The 20,999-nt window shown below is 36.0% G+C and overlaps 1 protein-coding gene across 26 annotated transcripts in view; it reads right to left on the bottom strand.

Annotated features, from left to right (window-relative positions):
- The window catches only part of CREM (cAMP responsive element modulator), a 68,973-nt gene that overhangs the window by 12,729 nt on the left and 35,245 nt on the right, over nucleotides 1-20,999 (bottom strand). For 10 of the 26 annotated variants that reach the window (XM_032837855.1, XM_032837858.1, XM_032837852.1 and 7 more), the window contains 4 exons: nucleotides 20,498-20,644; nucleotides 17,054-17,151; nucleotides 16,752-16,894; nucleotides 8,530-8,718 (listed from right to left, as the gene is read on the bottom strand). In XM_032837855.1, coding sequence (XP_032693746.1) covers nucleotides 8,530-8,718; nucleotides 16,752-16,894; nucleotides 17,054-17,151; nucleotides 20,498-20,644 — 577 coding nt within the window. Of the gene's footprint in view, nucleotides 1-1,383; nucleotides 1,984-2,117; nucleotides 2,240-8,529; nucleotides 8,719-16,751; nucleotides 16,895-17,053; nucleotides 17,152-20,497; nucleotides 20,645-20,792; nucleotides 20,937-20,999 lie in introns of those variants that run through there. The other 16 variants (XM_032837868.1, XM_032837865.1, XM_032837866.1 and 13 more) reach the window with 9 other exon arrangements.

The raw sequence follows: 20,999 nt of genomic DNA, 5'->3' as shown, positions 1-20,999 counted from the left end.
ATGAATCAAGGATCTCTCCCTCTGAAACCAATAATAAGATATTTTATATGTTAATTGAATTTAAATAAAAATTAGAAAAGAAAACTTGTTTATGTACACACACACACACACACACACACACAGAGGTATACAACATCATGATGTAAAACGTGGGTCATGATAAAAAATATGTGTAAGCCAAAGATCTACATCAGCCCATGTGGTTCACCAATCCATACAGCAGGTCCTCTACTATTACTTAAAAAAAAATTTCTTAAACACTGTGCTCTTCCAGCTCCTCAAAACAAACAAAAGTTTTTCATTTTTAAACAGCATTTCAAAATAGAATTGGTTATTTCTGAAAACTGATCAGATTTCTAAAAATAATGATTTCCAAAGCACAATGAGGTCTTGTGAAAAAAGTTTGATATTTTTAAATTTTAGCATTTCAAAAATTTTAAATTGGAAGCAACTCATGTATGGGTAAAACTGTGAAACAAAGCTCTTCAAGGACAGTGTATGTTCATTCCATACACATAAATGTATAAGAATGTTCACTTACAAGCAATGACTAAAAATATATACAAAGTTTTACTTTAAACTTTCATCTTTAAATATATTGTGAATTTTCAAATCTTTTATTTTTAATTTTCTCTCATGGTTAGACCTAAGAATTGGAATTAAAGTCTTAGTAAAGAAAGATATAAGCCAACTAACGATTTTTAGCAAACAAATACATGCACAAAATGCCTTTTGCTTCTAGAATCATATTGCAGTATTTAAGATTATTTTAAGGCCATCTGTATCTTACAATAAACTTGTCATTTGAGAAAAATAATAGTGCATCAAGATAATTTTCAAAACGCTTTAATACAGGTTTTAGTTGCTCAGATCAGTGGAGTGTTTCCATCTAGGAAGAGGGTTTAGACCCACTAACTCTGAAAAGCTAAACTGTGGTAAAGCTGTTGACAATCATCTTCGTGATTTCAACTGCAAATTCAGAACTTGGTTAGAAATGAGACACCACCGAAAAAAACAACAATGCAACCCTAATACAGAACATTAGCAACTAGGTCACGATCATTCTGTAATTAAGAAAACCAAACAACAGGATTACTGGAAGGTGGAGGGGGTGGAGTAGGGTGGGACAACTTTCAGACAAGCACTTCCCAGACTGAGCGCTAGAGGGCACTCCGAGGCGCCAGTGGCCGAGAGCGAGCGAGGGTGCGGAAACCCTCCAGCTCCAGAGCCCACCTCTCCCCCGCCCCCGCACGTGCGCGGCGGCCTCAGCGGGAGGCTCAGCCTGCCCACGTAGGCGGAGGCGGGACGGACGGCCTCGGAGTTCTGCTCACCCAAGCATTACAGGTTTCACAAAGCGTTCCCCCTCGTCAAGCAGATACTTACCTCAAGAGAAACGCTAAAGTAAGGCTTACGAGAAAAGCTATTCAGTGTTAAGAGTGATCTTGGAGATAGAGGCAGTGGCGAGCTAGTTAACAGCTCTAAATCTGTCAGCAGCCCTTGACAAAGCAGAAAGGAACTGACTAAATCACAGCATGACTCGGAGCTGACGTCAATGTGCAGCTCGCTTGGAGTTTAACTTTTCCACTTCCCTGCTGAACACGATTCCAGGAAATGTAGTGACGTCAGCCCTTTGAACTCGATTAGCTGAGGTACAGACCATTTTAAACACAGGAGGAAAGAACCAAGTAGGCACGCAAACACCGCCGACACGCTGCGTTTTCCTAGTCTGTTTTGGAGCAACATTTGTACACAACAACGAAATCGGAAGCTTAATTTTTTACAAGTTGAACGGTATGTTTAACGGTATGTTTAACTTGAAGCTGCACTGAATTTGCAACAGGTTGCAACGAAGTAACAGCTTATTTTAGTAAAGCACAACGGAGAGAGAAAGGATTACTGCCTTGGTCAAAAAAGCAATCCGCTGAGCAAAAAAGCATTTACACTAAGATGCCTTCACAGAGTGTGCTCAGTACATACAGATATATATTAAAAGAAATTTCTTACTCCTCAGCCACTGGAAAATTACTACTTTTTGAAACACTCAGAGGTCCCTAAATTTTTCTAAACTTCAAAATAAAAATTTCAGAATTAATTTAAATCTCTCTTAAAATTCTTACCTGTTTCATCTCCAGTTACAGCCATGATGGGCTTCTGCATACAGAACTGTCTTGTCTCCCCTATCACAGGTTGACATACAGTGTTCCAAACTAGCAAGCATGTGAAGGATAAGTAGGAGTAACTTACATCACAATGACATCACTAGCCTATCACTACCATCAATTTGCTTTGTCACAGAGGAGCTCAATGAAACCAAAGCCCTATAAAAATCCTTCCTGTAATAAACCATATTAATGTTGTTGTTTCTCATTGTACATAGAAATCTGTTGAGATGGGCTCTGGCAAAAAAAAAAAAAAAGTCTCATTAGCATTAAGTTACAAGATTGTTTCTTATGGAGTAACTAACTTCTTTATTATTGTTCTGTCCAAGGTTTCTAGATAAACAAAGGGGGCGTAAACACTGTATCTTTTATAACTCCTAGGAGGAAAACAAAACAAAACACATGGAGATTAAAGCAATAACAAAGGGGCCCCTAGGTGGCTCAGTCATTAAGTTTCTGCCTTCTGCTCAAGTCAGGATCCCAGAGCCCTTGGGATGGAGCCCTTCCATTGGGCTCTCTGCTCTTGGGAAGCCTGCTTTCCCTTTCCCACTCCCTCTGCTTGTGTTCCCTTTCTTGCTGTCTCTCTGTCTCTGTCAAATAAACAAAATATTTTAAAATAAGTAAATCAGACAAAAACCCTGACAATCAGCCCAGAAAAACATTGTGAAATACTCAGAAATGTATTTCTTAAACACTTCTAAATTCGTCAAGGAAGAAATAACCAGCCACCTTCTTACACTTAACAGTTTTATTTGCTTAACTATTTGCTACAGCACCATAAAATCCAGCTGTTCCCAAGGTGAAACAGAATTTGCTAATTTCACTTGAATAAATACTGACATTAAAAAAATTCACTGTGCCAAATGTAGCAAGAACTACATAGCATTCTTCCATAAATATTAGTTTGAATCATAGGAATTTGATATTTGACCTTTTTGGCTCATAAAAAACAGCAATTTCATGAGGCTGTCTAATACATTATTTTACTAAATTAAAAACCCTTGAAAAGAATTTGGGGATTTAAAAAAATTCATAAATAAATCACAATTACTACTAGTAAATTTTTAAAATGTCAAATGGTATTTGGATCACTTAATGAAGAGTGCATGAAGAGCTAGATCACTATATGAAATTTAACAATGGTAAGGTTAGTTAAAAAAAATTAGCTCATGTTCAACAATATAAAAGACCACAGTCTGGAAAAAGAAATGATTTGCACATCTATCTAGTGTACAATAATAAGTCACATGGCACTGAGACCTTTTATTGTTACCAGTGGGCTGAATAAAGCCCATTCCCTTATATGATTAGAATTCCACCTAACCTTAATATTAATGATGTTGATGTGCTTTTCCAGAGCACATGAATTGAAGACATCTGGCTATGTAAGAAAGTGTGGAGAGCAACTTAGACATCAGTCCCAAACAGAGGCTCCATGACAGACTCTCTTCCATCTCAGCTATACCTAAGGGCTTCATTTAATAAATGGTTTTATTAAACATTTATCATGTACCAGGGACTGTGCCAGATACTAAGGATCTCTACCCAAACAGAAGTTATCTAGGCATGTCACACATACCCTAAAGAGGTACAGTAGGAACTGACAGGAAGTTATCTAAACCAGATCTGCAGTATCAGGGAAGGCTTCCTGGAGGAAGTACTAAGATGAAGCCTAAATAATGTAAATGACTGACATAAGTGTTCCTGTCAGGGCAAATGGCTAAGTGTGAGGCCCTAGAAAGGAAAAGAGGGTGCGGCATAGCACAGGAAATGAAGAAATCTTGCACAGAGCTGCATTACAAAAGAGGGAGAAGTTGAGAGGGAAAAGTCTAGTAAAGGTGGCAAGGCCTAGATCAAGCAAAGATTTGGGCCATGTTAAAGATTTTGGACTAAGGGACATGTGGGTGGCTCAGTTGATTAAAAGTGTCTGCTTTCAGCTCAGGTCATGACCCCAGGGTCCTAGTCTCCTTGCCCAGCAGGGAGCCTGCTTCTACCTCTGCCTGCAGCTCCCTTTACTTGTGCTCTTTCTCACTGCTCTCTCTGAAAAATGAATAAGTAAAATCTTAAAAAAATTTTTTTTTTGGATTTTGCATAACAAGTAACAAGACTTCACTGAGTAAGAGGCTGACACGGTTAGATGTGAATTTTAGAGATACCACTCTGAACTGCAGAATTAAGTATAACAGAAAAAAAGAAAATGTTGGAGGTAGAGACATTTGTTTTTAAGAAATATTAGTAGCTCCCAGGATTACTGGGAGGGATGAAAAAAAGGGAGCCTGAGCTTTCAGGAACAATTCTCAAAAAACCAGACCAAGAAGAGATCTGCCACCTCTGGCATGATTAGGAAGATCAGGGAACTTCTCCACCACTACCAGCTCCAGGGCAGCCACCCAGCAGAAGGGATGACAGGTCGGAGGGCATGGCAGTAAGTAGGACTGGACAGCAGGAGTGGAGAGGAGTGGAAGGATGAGTGGTTTAGCTGGGAGGAAGGAGAGATGATACACAGGTTCTTAGCCTGAAGCAACAGGTTGGACAGGAGTCCATTACCGAAATAGGGTAAACAAAAAGAGAACTAGGGTGGGGAAAATGGACGTGACTTTGGACTGAAAGAGTCAAGAGATGTGTGTGGGACTTCTAAGCAGCTAGATGGGAGTCAGGGGCATGGTCAGAGTGCACTGACAACCAATGGGCAGGGATGAAGTCAGCCAGGGAGAGTGTGCCAGTTAGATGGAAGAGGGCCCAGAATGCCATCTTGACAAACACCAACTAACAGTAAAGAGATGAGCAGAGGAAGATTAGACCAAACAAGGAGACTGAAAGACATGTAGGAGAGAGAAAAGAAAAAACTAGTAAGAACACAGTATCGTGATGGGAAGTGAAGGAAGCAGAAGTCAGTAGTGTTTAAATACTGCTGAGGGATCAATCAAGAGAAGGACTGAGAACTGGCAAAGAAATCCCGAGACCTGTGAATGGAATGACAGGAGGGAACGTGACCGAGTAAGTGACACAAGAATGCCCATTGACCCTGTATTTAACATAGAAGTAGAACTCCTACCCACCATTATTTTAAGAAGAGGAGAAAAGGAAAAGAAAAGAAAAGGCAAGGAAAGAAAAATTAAAAGAAAACACAGGGAATCAAGATTGGAAGGGAAAAAACAAACACCTTACTTGTGTTTGATAAAACATCCATATACCAACACAGATAGATTTTCAAAGAATGTCACATTATTAGAAGTAAATTCAGTTTAGCAAGACTAATAAATAAAATACGTTTTAACAAGTCAGTAATATTTCTCTACAACAGCAACAACTAGAAAATGTATTGCTCATAATAGCAACAAAAACCTTCAAGCATTTAGGAACTTAACAAAGAATATGAAGTACTTTCACAGGAAAAATTTTAAACTACTAAAAAGTTAAAATAAGATCCAAATAAATGAGACATTCTACAGTTTGGAACAGGTCAATTTAACATTATAAAGACCTCAGTTCTTCCTCACCCTTATACACGGTTCGTAGGAATGTAAATTGGTGCAGCCACAATGGCAAACAACATGGAGGTTCCTCAATAAATTAAAAATAGAGCTACCCAGAGTGCCAGGTGGCTCAGTGGGTTAAGCCTCTGCCTACAGCTCAGGTCATGATCTCAGGGTCCTGGGATTGAGCCCTGCATCGGGCTCTCTGCTCAGCGGGGAGCCTGCTTCCCCCTCTCTCTGCCTGCCTCTCTACTTGTGATCTCTCTGTCAAATAAATAAATAAAATCTTAAAAAAAAAAAATAACTACCCTATGATTCAGCAATCACATTACTGTGTATTTATAAAACAAATAAACAAACAAAAACAAATACTAACTGAAAAGATAAATGCATCCCCATATTCACAGCAGCATTATCTACAACAGCCAAGATATGGAATCAACTGGAGTGTCCACTGATAGGTGAATAGGTAAAGAAAATGCAGTGTGTACACAAACACAAACACACAAATACACCTATTATTAGACTATAAAAAAAAAGGAAATCATGCCATTTGTGACAACATGGGTGGAACTTGAGGGCATTATGCTAAGTGAAGTGAGTCAGAGAAAAGACAAATACCATATGATTGTACTTACAAGTGAAATCTTCAACAACCACCACCCCAGGACCTGAGTGTGATACAGAGAACAGAGGAGTGGCTGCCAGAGATGGGGAGGCTGTGCTGGCAGGGAGGGAATGTACAAAATGGGTGGTTATCAAAAGGAACAAACTTCCAGTTACAAACTAAGTCCTGGGGATGTGATGAGATACAGCACAGTGCCTGTAGTTAATACTGTGCTCTCTGTTTGAAAGTTGCGAAGAGAGTAAGTCTTAAAAGATCTCTCATAAGAAAAAATCAATCATAATAATGTGGTGGATGTTAACAAGACTTATTGATTTATTGTGGTAATTACTTAGTGTATAAATGAATATCAAATCATTATGTTGTACACGTGAAACTAATATAATTGCCATATGCCAGTTATATCTCAATTTTAAAAAGGACTTCAGTTTCCCCTAAATTAATCTATACATTAAAAGCAACCTCATTATTGGTTTTATTATTATATTGTTATTATTTAGAAACTCAAATTTATTCTAAATGCATACTGACGAATAATGGTTCACCAAGCTATATCAGCACTGAAAGAATTTTTTTTTTTTAATAAAAAAGGGAAACTCATCCTGTGAGATAACAAACCTGAATGGTACTACTGGCATATAGAAAAGGAGACCAATATGGGGGCACTTGGATGGTACAGTCAGTTAAGTGTCCCTCTCTTGGTTTCAGCTCAGATCATGATCTCAGGGTCATGCGACTGAGCTCTGCGAGGGCTTCTGTGCTCAGCACAGAGTCTACTTAAAACTCTCTCTCCCTCTGCCCCTCCCTCCGGCTCTCTTTTTCTCTCTAAAATAAATAAATCTTAAAAAAAGAAGAAAAAAGGAGACCAATAGTACGGAATAGAGAGTTTTGAGACAGATCCAAGTATATACGAGAACCCACTGTATAATTAAGATTTTTAGCCCCATAAATTAATGGGGAAAAGACAAACAATGAGTAGGGGAAAACTGTCTCCATATGTGAAGAAAAATGAATTCCACCTAATACTATGTATCAAGGTGAAACTCTGGTGGACTAAGGACAAAAATGTGAAAGGTAAAACTATAAAGCTAATATAATTATTATAGGAAAATATCTTTGTGACTTACAGAAGAAAAAAGAGTTCCTAAATAAAATCCCACAAGCACAGAACTCATTAGTCTATTATCTATGCAAAATAGAAAAAAAATTTTTAAAGCTCTTCTGGTGAAAGTACCAGGTTTACAGTGGATTTCCATATAAAAAAAGATAAAATTAGAAGAAATAAGGATTCTTTACGGTGATTTATTTAGACATAGAGGGTTCATGAGAATCAGGGTAAATAAAGCAGGTGGCTTTGATTTTACAATTAAAAGAAAAAGTATTAGGGATGTACTATGAATTTGTTTTACTCCATAAATGGAGTGGAACTACCACTCAGTTCTTCATACATTTTTATTATAGTCCACATTAACCCCCAAAATACCTAAGAGTAAAGCTAGTATCAAGAGAATCATCATTCAGAATCTGCTTTTTTCCAAACTTGCAAGACTTTCAAACCAAAAAAAAAAAAAACAAATATTATTCTCTTTAAAATTAGTGCTACATCAAACATCCTAAGCAAATGCTAAGAGGAATAGAGTTAAATGAAAACATAGGATTTTTGCAAGTTGTATTAAACACATTATAGTTACTATGAGCAAAACTGAATGAAATTAAAATAACGTATAACTTGAATTGTACTGAAATCCTAGGTTACCCTAAAAGCTTAGGGTTACATCCCAAATGTTTCATTTTACTATTTCCACCTGACATTTAAATATACTAGAATGGTCTAGAGAGGGGGGGAAAAAAAAAAAAAGCATTTGTTTTGAAATGAAATGTCTAGAAATTAGATTTGAAGGAAAAACCCCCAATTCAGTGCACCACACACTGGATATTTAAATCTTCATAGACCAGGTAATAAAAAATATGTATTAGGTACAACATTTATAACCCCCAAATGAAGATTATTTACTTAATTAAAAAGTTCATTCACACGTCCCAAGTCTTTTTCCCATCATGCTATTCGGAACAGAACCTTTCTTTACAGCCAATAAAACCTGCTAAAAAGTGAAAATCATGTAATTTAACGTGTTGTTGAATGTACTAAAGTAAGTGCCTCCCCCCAAATCTGCCTCCTGTATATTTCAGGAAACTATAAAATTCCCACTAACTGGTGTGATATAGTGATGCATAGGTATTCTAAATGTACGAGATTAATAAAATATACCTTGAACAACAACCTGGCTGCCTGGGACAAAGAACTGCTGTGTGCCATCAGCTGACTGTGCTGCATACTGTACAATTGTAGCACCTGGCGGAGGAGCTCCTGAATTTGTCATTGTTAATGCCTGCAGTCCCTGAACACCATCAGATCCTGGGTTAGAAATCTGGATTGTTCCACCTTGGGCTATAGCAACTTAACAGAAAAAGAAAAGAAATATTAGAGAATTTCAAGATTCACTTGTAATAATCCCATATTGGAAGAATACACTGTGGCTCTGTTAATTACCAATGCTTCTCATTGTCAGTTTACCCTTATTTCTCTATGCTGAATTGATAAGGAGATCCTTCTTCATGGGACAACACTCTGAAAAAGCTCATAGACACTGGAAAATATCTTATATTCAGAATTATTTGAAATACATAGAACCCATGGAGTTTGTCTCCTCCTTGGTATCCATCCAGCTAAATTATTTAAGAGGAAGAGTGGAGAGGAGGACAGGGAGGAAGACCAGCTTCTTGGTTTTCTCCATTCTCTCAGATGTTTTTAGTTATAGATAAATAGCATTCTTCTAATATTTAAAAAGTAGTCAGTAAAATTCCTTGAGCATCACAATTACAATGAATTTACACCTTCATTCAGCCAACTACTTTTCTAATTTATCATCAGAAGAAAGTAGCTCTTAATGGACTATATTACTATATATTTTGGTTTTAAAGCTTAAGTCTACAAAACTGTAACCTTTACCATTTTGACTATGTCAGGAAAATCCTGAAATATAAAACATTAAGTTGTAAGGGATCTTAAAATATATAAATATATATGTTTATAAATATATATATACACACACACATATATATAAAAAATTTTAATATAAAAATACCAAAAGAATCTGTGCTACAATATTTACCTCTATCAAGTGTCTTGAATAACTGTAGCTCATGGCAACAAACAGGAGGCAGAATTCCTCTAAACACTGAGACTTGCCAGTCATGTTTAAAAGTTAACATATTAACCAAAAGTTCACAAAGAACAACTGATCAAATGTTTTATTTTTAAATTTCACTCTAACAGACAAATAAGCACTGTTTAAAATATCTGAGAGTTCGGCATACTTTAACGTAAATATTATGACTCTATGGTTTAAGTGGAACCAAACGCTATGCTCTCCAAAAAAAAAAATCCCATATAAACTAGCTCATTAGATTTACAATGAAGACAATGACACATCAGAATAACACAACACATATAAATCAACATAAATGCCTTAAAGGAATGTTACAGTAGTGTCAAAATATGTGTTAAATATTTCTGACTTATTCCTTAACGTTTTCAACAGTATCAAAGCAAAGGCCCATTTAGGTGAACACCTGATTGCATAAACTTACAAACTACTTGGGAAGAGTAACAACAAATCTTTAGTTCCTCAACCTGAGGCCTAACATAGAAAGATGGTTAACATTTTAAAAAAGATTTCTGCAAGATTCAGTCTCTGTTTTTTTGTTCTTTGACAGGCCACCATTAGGATAGGGTTGACAGAAACTGAAGAATCAGTTCATAATATCAAGGATGCTGAGGTTGAGAAATTTATGTAATTTATGTATTTATCTGGCTCACATAGAGCATCATATTCTGTACACATTTTAAAAACAAGATTTCAAGGGTCTCAGGATTCACCCTTTATAACAAAAAGGTCTGGAAGAAACCTAACTTTCTTACAAGTATGAAAGAGAAGAGATATTGCTTCCTCAGATCTTCATGACTGGACATGAATTTATTTCATATGTTATCATTTATCTGAATGTGTGCTTTCAGTTGATAATGAGTTTGGTGTTACAGAAATCGTGCTTTAGAAGGCGCAGGCACAGGCAGTGTAATCACGACGTGGAAGAAACACAAAGCACAGCATATAATAGGCACTCAATAAATGATGAATGGCTACCATTTCTTCAGGACAGACTACATCATAAACAACTTGAGCTACTTGTGAATCTAGAAGAGTTAAATAAGGTATGGTTTCAAATTCTAATTACATAACTTAATTTTCAGTGCCAATACAACTGACAAGATTTGGGACTGGTAAACAATCCAAGGTAGTTGCTGCCAAGGATAGAACACGAAATAGCTAGATAACAAAGACCCTTACTTTTTCTCTTTTCATATTTTCTTTTTTTCCACCTTTTATTTTTTTCAATAATGTTTCCTCATAGTTCCAAATAAACTTTGCTTTCACGCTGTGAAATGTTGATACGTAAAGAATCTGTTCCTCTCCGGGCGCCTGGGTGGCTTAGTGGGTTAAAGCTTCTGCCTTTAGTTCAGGTCATGATCTCAGGGTCCTGGGATGGAGCCCTGCATCAGGCTCTCTGCTTAGCAGGAAGCCTGCTTCCTCCTTCTCTCTCTCTCTCTGCCTGCCTCTCTGCCTACTTGTGATCTCTGTCTGTTAAGTAAATAAAATCTTAAAAAAAAAAAGAATCTGTTCCTCTCATCATTTTATTTTCTGGTCATTATATAATTAGTGGAAAACAAAAGCTACACACACACACACACACACACACACACACACACAAGCTAGCACTAGGGGAAAACATTTCTACTGATAAGTCTTGTACTTTAACCTAGCTCTTATTTTTTATACCAAAGGTACTTTTGATTTTGACATTATCAAATGACAGAGGACCTTCCCATTCAAAATGTTACCTCTCATTTGAAAATAAACAAGATTTCCCAATGCTTCAGGATACTAGAATTAGGTCTGTGTGTGTGTGTGTATTCAAGATTTGAAGAGGAAACTATTCAGGTTACAAAATACTCAAGGATAGCAAAATATGTGTTTTCAGTAAACACATATCAAGATAAATAGTGGGAAAAATTAAGATGAAATTAACTGAATGACTTTAGTCACATCTTTTGTCTTACCTAATTATTTTTTTAAACTTATGGAAATTTGCTAGTAAACATAAAAGTAGAAAAAATTTTGTGTCCTCTATTTTCCTTCCTTGCCCACACATTCTCAAACTTTTTTTTTTTTTTGGTCTGGAGTATTCTAAAACAAATCCCAGACATCATATCTGGCTAACCATTTTTTAATTAAAATGATTGGCCCATATGAAGGCCTTTAGTAACCAATGAAGATAAGATACCATTGTATTTACTACCAATTTTACTTTGCAGACCTAGGCTTTTTTAATGATTTCTTAGACTGACACATGCAACTGAGGTATTAAAGTTTCTACCTATGGCCTCACTGCTGATCACAATGAAGAGTCCATACTGGTCTACGAAGACTGGGATGCAAACAGAAGTAAAAGTGTCTTTATTTTAGCTTATATACATACCAATTTTCCTCTTTTAAGCAATCCTTAATAACATTAGTTTGATAATCTAAATTGAATTAAAACTGAACTAGATTATATAATCAATTAAATTCTACTTCAACGTCCATATTAACAGATTCAAGCCTGTTAGTGTATTACTGCTCATCATAATGGTGGGAAGAGGTTAGGCTCTGTTGTCCTAGTTGTTCTGGGAGTTAGCTAACGTTTTTTTCCCTCTTAAGTAAGCTATTTTCCCTCAGGTAAGCTATTCCCCATAACTAAATAGGTCACTCTATACCCACAGTTTGAATGTTGGACACACTGACCCTACATTAAGAGTTTGTATAGACAGAGTGTAAATCAGTAATTTATTAAGCATTTTTCTACTAGTTGGTTTTAGTGGTTACAAAAATGTCTCTATATACATCCTTATATAGTCAAGGTACTGAGTTTCGAATCAGTATTAACCCAAGTACAGTTTCTCCATCCCCAACTTACCATACACCACAGTAAACCAGGATGACCTCATATCAACTAGTGTAGGCAATAAATTCTTTAAAAATTCCTAGTTTACAAAACTGTATTTAAAAAATCTGTTACTTCTCTACTCACTGCCATTGAGCACTCCTTTCCCAGAGCTATTAATATCATAGAAGTAAGAAAACATTTTGTGTGGGATGAAAATTTGAGAATTTTGGCAAAAAACTTCTTTTAATTAAAAAAGCAGTATTTTAAAGTTTTGTATGATCAATAAAGAAAGAAGAGAAAGATAAGAGTTCATGACCAAATGAGGAAGGAGTAGAATTTATTTAAATTAAGATTTCATCTGACTTTTCATTTGATACTAATATCTTTGTAATCCTAAACCTGAATATATGAGCTAATTCAAACACATAAACATTAAATGTTTAATGATAATTTAAAATCCTCTTTATTCCAAATTCCAAAAGAAATTCATAAATAAAATTCACTTAATTAACTTTATAAAGAACAGCAGACCTTATGCCAGTGAGTTCTCAGATTTAAATTTTAAAAAGGGAGCACGGAACAGAACCTGTGAGTACCTATGCCTTAAAAACCAAGAGGTTCATAGAGCTGAAGGGAGACTAAAATAGCCTCATGCTGTAACAAGAATAGCAACACCAAGATTAAAAAGCCAGATTTATATTAACCAGATACCTTCTATGTTTGCTTTGAAAGTTACCTTGGAAGAATGTAAGAAAAGTCATTACTAAGAACTACAAATGCAACTGCATTTACTTTAGAATGCTACACCTATCATGCAAATTCCTTTTATGGTGTTTATTCATAGGAGTCTCCTGAGAATTCTGAATTCTTTGAGTAGCCCACAAAGTTCACATAGATCTCTTTTTATAATGGTGGATTTTGGAGTCACCCACTTACCTTTAGTGTATAAGAATTCCAGTAAAGATGGGTTAACAGAGACTCATTCTAACAAGGTTCCTAGTAAAATAAAGTAGGGACAAGCAAAGAGACAAGGGACATTTAGAAAAAAAAAATCTTGGGCAATAGTCCTTAACTGGTAAGGGAAGAGGTCAGGTATAGCAGAGTGAGGAATCAAAAAAAAAAGACTTTTGTTTTTAGAGAAAATTTAATTAATTAAGAAACTGCAAACATTTAAATTCCTTTAGTTACTTTTACTATGTTTATGAAATTCATTCCCATTTAATGTAGATCTTAAATGTCTTATGCAACAAGTGACATTCTTTGCTAATTCTGAGATTATTAGAACTGCTCTCTTTCAGAAATATTCTCTTGAGACAAAACAAATTTTCTTTGGCCAGAACGACTTAATTGGCCTACAGCAATCCTATCCCTAAGATCTGTACTTCCAGAAAAGATTTTGCAAGTGTAGCTGACTTTCTTGGTGTTGCAATAATGAATCCCTGTCCATTTAAAAGTATTTTTACTAATTCCAGGGAGTAGACTATTCTAACTTTCACTTCTTAGTTTCTGTGATTAAAAAAATAACTTGAAAAAATAAGGCAAACTTCTGTCAAAAGCTTCCGACTATTAAAAAATATGAGAAAGCCCGAGTACGCTCATTTTTATTTTATTTCTTCAACTTTGACACACAAAATCCTTTAGTTCTTTTTGTTTTTAACTCCAACTAGCTCATTACAGTAAATTAAAAATAAGTAATCTAAAATAATAATATTTGGAAAAAAAAAAAAAAAGCAAAGCCTGCATGGGGGAAAGTCATCCATAAATAAAAGTTGAAGAAAGAATTGAACCTACAAAAAACACATTTTACAGTAAAAGGTTATTAGAGGGTCTCAAAAACAGGTACATGTAAAAAACCCAAAATAATCTCCAGAAATTCTAGTAAAGTAAACTTCTCTAGTCTAAACACCAAAGGACACCAGTAATTATTTTGTTTTTTAGATACCCAGGGAGCAACATTAAAGCATTAATATCTGTTAAGATTCCTACTAAGAAATCTGATTAATGAAAATGGATCTTGTTTATGTGTAAATATACATTTACCCTCCAATGAAAGTAAATGTCTTTGAAACACTTTTAATGTTAGTATTCACCTTTCAGAAGAAAGAAATATCAACATAAGCAAGTGTCACGAAACGTCTAAGAGATGCATTTTAACTGCAAAGGCAGTTATCACTTTTCATGAAGCAATAAAAATGGCAATTTCTACCTGCAGAGAGCACATACAAAATAATCACACCTTTTAATACCTGCCAGGACCATATTGTATGGGTCTAAATTAAGAAACCTCAATAAGAGACAGTCTGTGACCTCTAATGGGGCAAACAGATAAACATCTAACTTCTAAACTTTAGATTTGCTGTTCTCAGCCATAACTCCTGACTCTACTCCCACCACCCTGCACCCACAGTGACGTCAGTCTCCTGCCAGGCCCCGGCTGCAAGTGGGTGCACTCAGAGCACAGGAAATACAGGCTTTGTTGCTACCTGGAGGGAAAATTCACTGGCTTACATTTCTGTTTTGTGTCAAAAGTAGCATGTCTGTTTTTTACCACTTTTCCCTCATTTCCTTTTGTCCTCATGCTAACCCCAGAGTTTGGCAAATTTTAGTATTATTCCCACTTGAAAGACCCCGAGATGGGAAAATAAAGCTTCTCTATCTGATCCAGTTGATGAATGGTAGGACTCGGAGCCTTCCCCAGACCATCCCTAGCTTCAATGTTCTTGCAACCCAATGCTTTCACAATTTCAAATTTTCAACTAATAACCTAGGCAAAATAACCTACAGCATCCCTTTCCATATCACTTATAAAGAGATCACCACTTCTATAAATTCCTAAGCAGCGTCGGGATATGTCAAAGAAATGTTTAAGATGAAAGCAACTTAGATCACCCCCAAACTTTAAGATGTCTTAGCATTATTTCATCCGTAATTTCCAACCTTTTCCCTATCACACCACAAATAGAAAATGATAGTATGTGTACAGCCCACTGCTCTAGATCAGACCTGAACAATGAGGAGTTTCCAGCAGCTCCAAGCCCTGCCCAGCCACTCCAGGGACTGAGAGCATGAGGCACTCACACTAGTGTACCTTCGTGTTGCCCTACAGAACCATGCCAGCTGGCAAACTCTGATTTACACTTCTAAAACTCCCACCATCTATTCTCACTGGGCCAGACAGAAAGGTATATAAATCAGAGAAGTAATAAAAAAAAAAAAAATTACAGTGAAACCTCAAGGTCTAACTCTTGACACAGGCAGTGGCGAGTTTCCTTTTCCTAACATTGACTTTGGACCTGTTCATTCAGCACCCCATAGAGGTTGTGGACAAATTATACCCCAGTTCTGCTAGGTGTCATGGTAGGAGCTACCTGAAGAACCAGAATTGCCAAATGAGAATTTGTTTAATACTGCAAATCTACCACCACCAAAATAAAAAACTCTAAAAAACTAATGACTACATAAGGTCTTCCCATATATTAAAGAGTATCATTTGCTTTAACAGCCACAACTTAAAGACTTGAGAGTTTTCTAGGTATTACTGTTTTTATAAAGGGAAAACAGAAAACATATCTAAAAATCTTACCACCATATTTAAACCAACACAGTATTTAATACCACATATATTCCATTACCTAAGTAGCTTTTATTTTAAAATCTTTTTTCTGTCCTTTTCCTAGCTTTTCTTTCTCCTTTTTGTTTTTCTTCCTAGCTCTTGTTTTTTTAACTAAAGCATTTTTATGTATATCAAATGTACTTGATTTGAGAAAAAAAAAATCAGTGCTTTAATTAGAGCAAAAAGCACAGGATTAACAGCCCATTAAAATGCACAAGACTAAATGTGAACGTATCTGTTTATTTACAGCTTTTGATGTTTAAAATTTCAAATAAAATGATCTGTCCAATTGCTGTACTTTTAAAAAAATAAATCATTTTTCCATTCTCTTCTAGAAAAAGCTGCAGCACAAATTAACAAAGACTAGTGAAAACATAATTACATTTAAAACAATTTAGGAAACATTATGTACCTCTTTTAGATTAGTAAGCATAATATGTAATTGTTGGTAACAAAAGCCAACAAGAATGAAATACAGACATTTATATCTTATGTTTGCATGCATCTTATAAAGATAACAAAAAACAGTAAGTTTTAAATTTTTATCAGACATGAATATAAACATATAAATAGGCAAACCCTCCCTTTATTTTTACTCCAAATTTTTCTTCTATATTCAGTAAAAATACTTTAACTTTTCAAAAGTATATGACAGGTCTCAGTACAAATCTCTCACTTCTTTAACATGTACTTTTCATTCTATGATACACACAGTTTAGATATTACGATGCATTTTTAAATGGAACAATTGAATGCCAAACTCAAGTTGCTTCAATGTAACTAGAGAAGACTTAAAGCTAGCACTGTAACATAGCGAATTGCAGCATACATACTGTATTGCCCCGTGCTAGTCTGATATATGCTAGTCGGTACTGCCATGGTAGCGATGTTAGGTGGCGTTCCTTCTTCCTCTGACTTTTCTTCTTCAATCTTGGGAACACCAGGCACATCAGAGGAAAGTTCATTCAGTATTTTTCTAAAACATAATTTGACAACAGAAATAATCAAGTTACATGAATGAAATTTAAAACAGAGAAACTATTATGGACTTGGTTTGATAGGTAATTATTTGATACATAATTATTCTCCCTTTTTGGAAAAGGTATCTTTAGAGTAGGAAACTTAAATAACTTACCTATAAGAGGGTCTTCGTGAAAGGATTTCTCTACGTTTATGAGAATCAATTACACCTTCTGATTCTGCAGACTCATCTGTCTCTGCAATTGTTGCTACCTATAATACAAGAGTTTCTGAAATGCATCATAAAATATATGATCTTCTTCATTCAAAAAACGGTGCTTAAGGGTCTAGATGCCAGGTGCTGGGAAAGTGTCCAGCAACAGAACACACTGAACCTGCACTACTGCAGCGCACACCTGGCTTAGGAAAGGGAGCAAAGACACACACGTATTTCAGTTGTAGAGCAGGTATGTGTGGACAGGAATGGCTCAGATAATAAATACTACAGAAATGCAAATGAAGGTGGCTGGCATGGCCAGTGAAGTTTCACAGGAAAGCACTACATATAAGATACCTAAGACTTAAGATCTCCACCCTAAACCTACACTTAGAAACCCAGTGGGGATTGAGTGAGCTAGTGACAGGCAAAATAAAGCGTCTGGACTTCACTGCCCTCTTTATAATACCACAGCTGACTTGAGCTGGGTTTTCAAACTAGACATTAGATTCAAAGAAGCAAACAAGTAAACAAGCCCAATTAAAGTTAGGATGTATAGGACAAGAAGTCAGTTGGGGCTTGATGGTGGTAAATCTTGAAGGTCAAAATAAGGAATTTCTCCTTAAAGGAAAGATCAGAATTTTAAGCATGATTTCATTTTTCAAGTCACATAATAATCACAGGATTTTAAGGGAAGTCTGCAAACTAAAATAATGAATCCCTACAATAACGTGATGGCTCTCAATATACCTTGCCATTATCATTCAGGGCCTAGGATAGTTTTGAGTTTATAAAACTCACTTTTCTTCATATTACAATTACAGGAGAATCCGATTTGGGCAAAATCAAAAGAACTTGTTTAAATGTCAACAATGCAAGCAGGAATATATACTTCTTTTTTTTTTTTTTTTTAAGATTTTATTTATTTTTTTGACAGAGAGAGAGATCCCAAGGAGGAAGAGAGGCAGGCAGAGAGAGAGAGAGGGGGAAGCAGGCTCCCCGCTGAGCAAGGAGCCCGATATGGGGCTTGATCCCAGGACCCTGAGATCATGACCTGAGCTGAAGGCAGAGGCTTTAACCCACTGAGCCACCCAGGCGCCCCAGGAATATATACTTCTTGAAGCACACTGGTGTACATAATGTTCACTTACACATATGACCATGCATCTCTGGTCACGGGCACCCTACACATAAGCATAGGCACCAGTGAACAGAATTTAGAAAAAATGTTATGGCAATCAACAATCATATGTCACCACCAAACAGTATCACTTTACACTAGGCTTTCACACATCTCTCATATACTCGTAACAAAGCCCGAATGTGAGGTAGGATACTATTTTACCCACTTTAGAAAAGTGATAGCTAAAGTTCATGTAGATAGATTAAGAGACAACCATTGTTCAACAAGCAGGAATTCTAAGACAATATCCACTGGCACTTACCTCTACCAAAGATAATTAAATCACCTACTTAAAAAAACCCAAAAAAGCCTACTGAATATAAGATAATACTTTCTTCCAATAGCAGCCAGAAATATCTAGAGCAGAAATATCTGCATCCCAATAAAAGTCCTAATTCAAAAAGGAGAGTGGAAGGATTTTCTTGTTCTATAATTAGGGTCAGAAAGAGTCAGACTCTTGGAACCAAGGGTCATTTTGATAAAAAGAGACAATGCTAAGAATGATTCTTACTCTTTTGAAAAGACACTTGTGCAGCAGAGCTAACTAAGCTTTTAATGCATGAGTATTTATTACTTCAAATATCATGTTGAAACCTTATTCTGCAATAAACCGTACTCAAATATGCAAGGGACAAGACTGATTATATATGTACACCTATGTTTTCCTCATCAATCTTTTTGTCATCAGCTATGTTCAAATAATTTCAACATCTAAAGGATAATAACTGACCTAAAAAGAAAACAGAAGTAAACTCAATAACCAAGAAAATTATGCTTTAAAAAATGCATACATACTTACACCCATCAGAATGGCTAAAATCAACAACAGAAGAAACAACAAATGTGGACAAGGATGTGGAGAAAAAGGAACCCTGGTACACTGTTGGTGGGAATGCAAACTGGTATGGTCACTCTGAAAACAGTGTAAAGATTCCTCAAAAATTGGAAAACAGAATTACCCTATAATCCAGCAATCACGCTACTGGATATTTACCCAAAGAATATAAAAACACTAATTCAAAGGGATACATGCACCTCTATGTTTATAGCAGCATTATTTATAATAGCCAAATTGTGGAAGCGGCCCAACTGTCCAACAAGTGATGAATGGATAAAGATGAGGTCTATACATACAACGGAATATTACTCAACCATAAAAAGTATGAAACACTGCTATTTGCTACAACATGGGAGAGCACTCGGGAGTCTAATAATGAAAAGCTAAATAAGTCAGTCAGAGAAAGACAAAAGCCACATGATTTCACTCATATGGAATTTATGAAACAAAACAAGCAAAGGGGAAAAAAGGGAGAGAGAGAGAGACAACCCAAGAAACAGACTCTTAATTATAGGGAATAAATGACGGTCACCAGAAGGGAGGGATGTAGGGGGATGGGTGACATAGGTGATGGAGAGTAAGGAGCACACTTGCTGTGATGAGCTCCGGGTGTGGTGTTGGAAGTGCTGAATCACTACATTGTACACCTGAAACTAATATCACACCATGTGTTAACTAACTGGAATTAAAATAAAAACTAAAAAATTCATACTTAATTTACATCTCAATAGATCAATATGCATCAATATGCAAAAAATGTTTTAGCTTCAAGAAATGTTAAGGATTTGTAATCAACTGTGATGACAAACTTAAAAGCAGATCTCTGGATCACAACCATAATAATCATGTCTATAAAAAACCAAGGTTTATCTGAGAGGGGATGATGATTAGAAGCATAATACCAAGGTAACAATAATATCCTATCATTCTTACAAGTTATAGATATTGAATTAAAAATAAACTTCCACCTACTTACTAATGTGAGTACTTATGAAAACAGTAATCTTTATATTACTATTTTTATCAGGCATCTTCAAAGAATCCTCAAAACATTTTTAAGCACCACTGGAGAGCTTTGCTAAATAAATCTGAGTCTGAGCACAGAGCCACGACGCAAAGAATTACTCATTTGGCAATTACTCATCCTGTAAATTAAGAGCAAACAACAAAACTGCAACTCTTAAGTCAAATCCATGTATTTAGCAGGACACAATGCACTTTGCATAGGAAATGGAAATTCCCCCAAATTTCTAATAAAAAGACTTGAGCATAAAAGGTACACAAAGAAAAAGATGATACATGAATTAATAAAAGGAAAAAACAAAACAAAACAAAAAAACAGAAGAAAGTCAAAGACAAATCATCCAGGAAGGCAGCTAACCTGAACAGTTTGTATTTGTGGTGACTGAATAACCGATGGCTGTGGTGTCTGAATTACTCCCTGGACATGTACAGTTTGGCCCGAAGGTAACTGTACTAGAGTTACAGCTGGGGAGCCTCTTCCGGTGCCTGATCCAGCTACAGAAACCTGCAAAAATGATCATCATTCAGGATTAAGACTGGCCATTTTCTGTTTTGTTTTGTTTTTTAAAGAAATACCATTCACTATTATGACTGGCCATTTCTTCCTTCCTTTCACCTGCTTCTAAGAAATGACAAGCTCACGGGGTACTTACCATTAGGAGGTGGTTACTGTCCTGGAACAGTCATTCTCTGATGTGATAGATATTAAAGAACCCATGCTCCTCACTTTCGGTTCCCATGCTTCGATGGCTAAGAATGTTCCAAGCCCAAAGTTCTAAAGCAGTTAAACTACCTCACTACGACCTCACGACTATTAACAGTGAATCCTTATTTAGGCCAAAGTATAAATTACCCTCTTC

This window comes from Lontra canadensis, unplaced genomic scaffold (genome assembly GCF_010015895.1).
Source record: "Lontra canadensis isolate GAN:19392208 unplaced genomic scaffold, GSC_riverotter_1.0 scaffold100, whole genome shotgun sequence".
NCBI classification, from domain to species: Eukaryota; Metazoa; Chordata; class Mammalia; order Carnivora; family Mustelidae; genus Lontra; species Lontra canadensis.
This window is presented reverse-complemented; position numbering and strand designations above follow the sequence as displayed.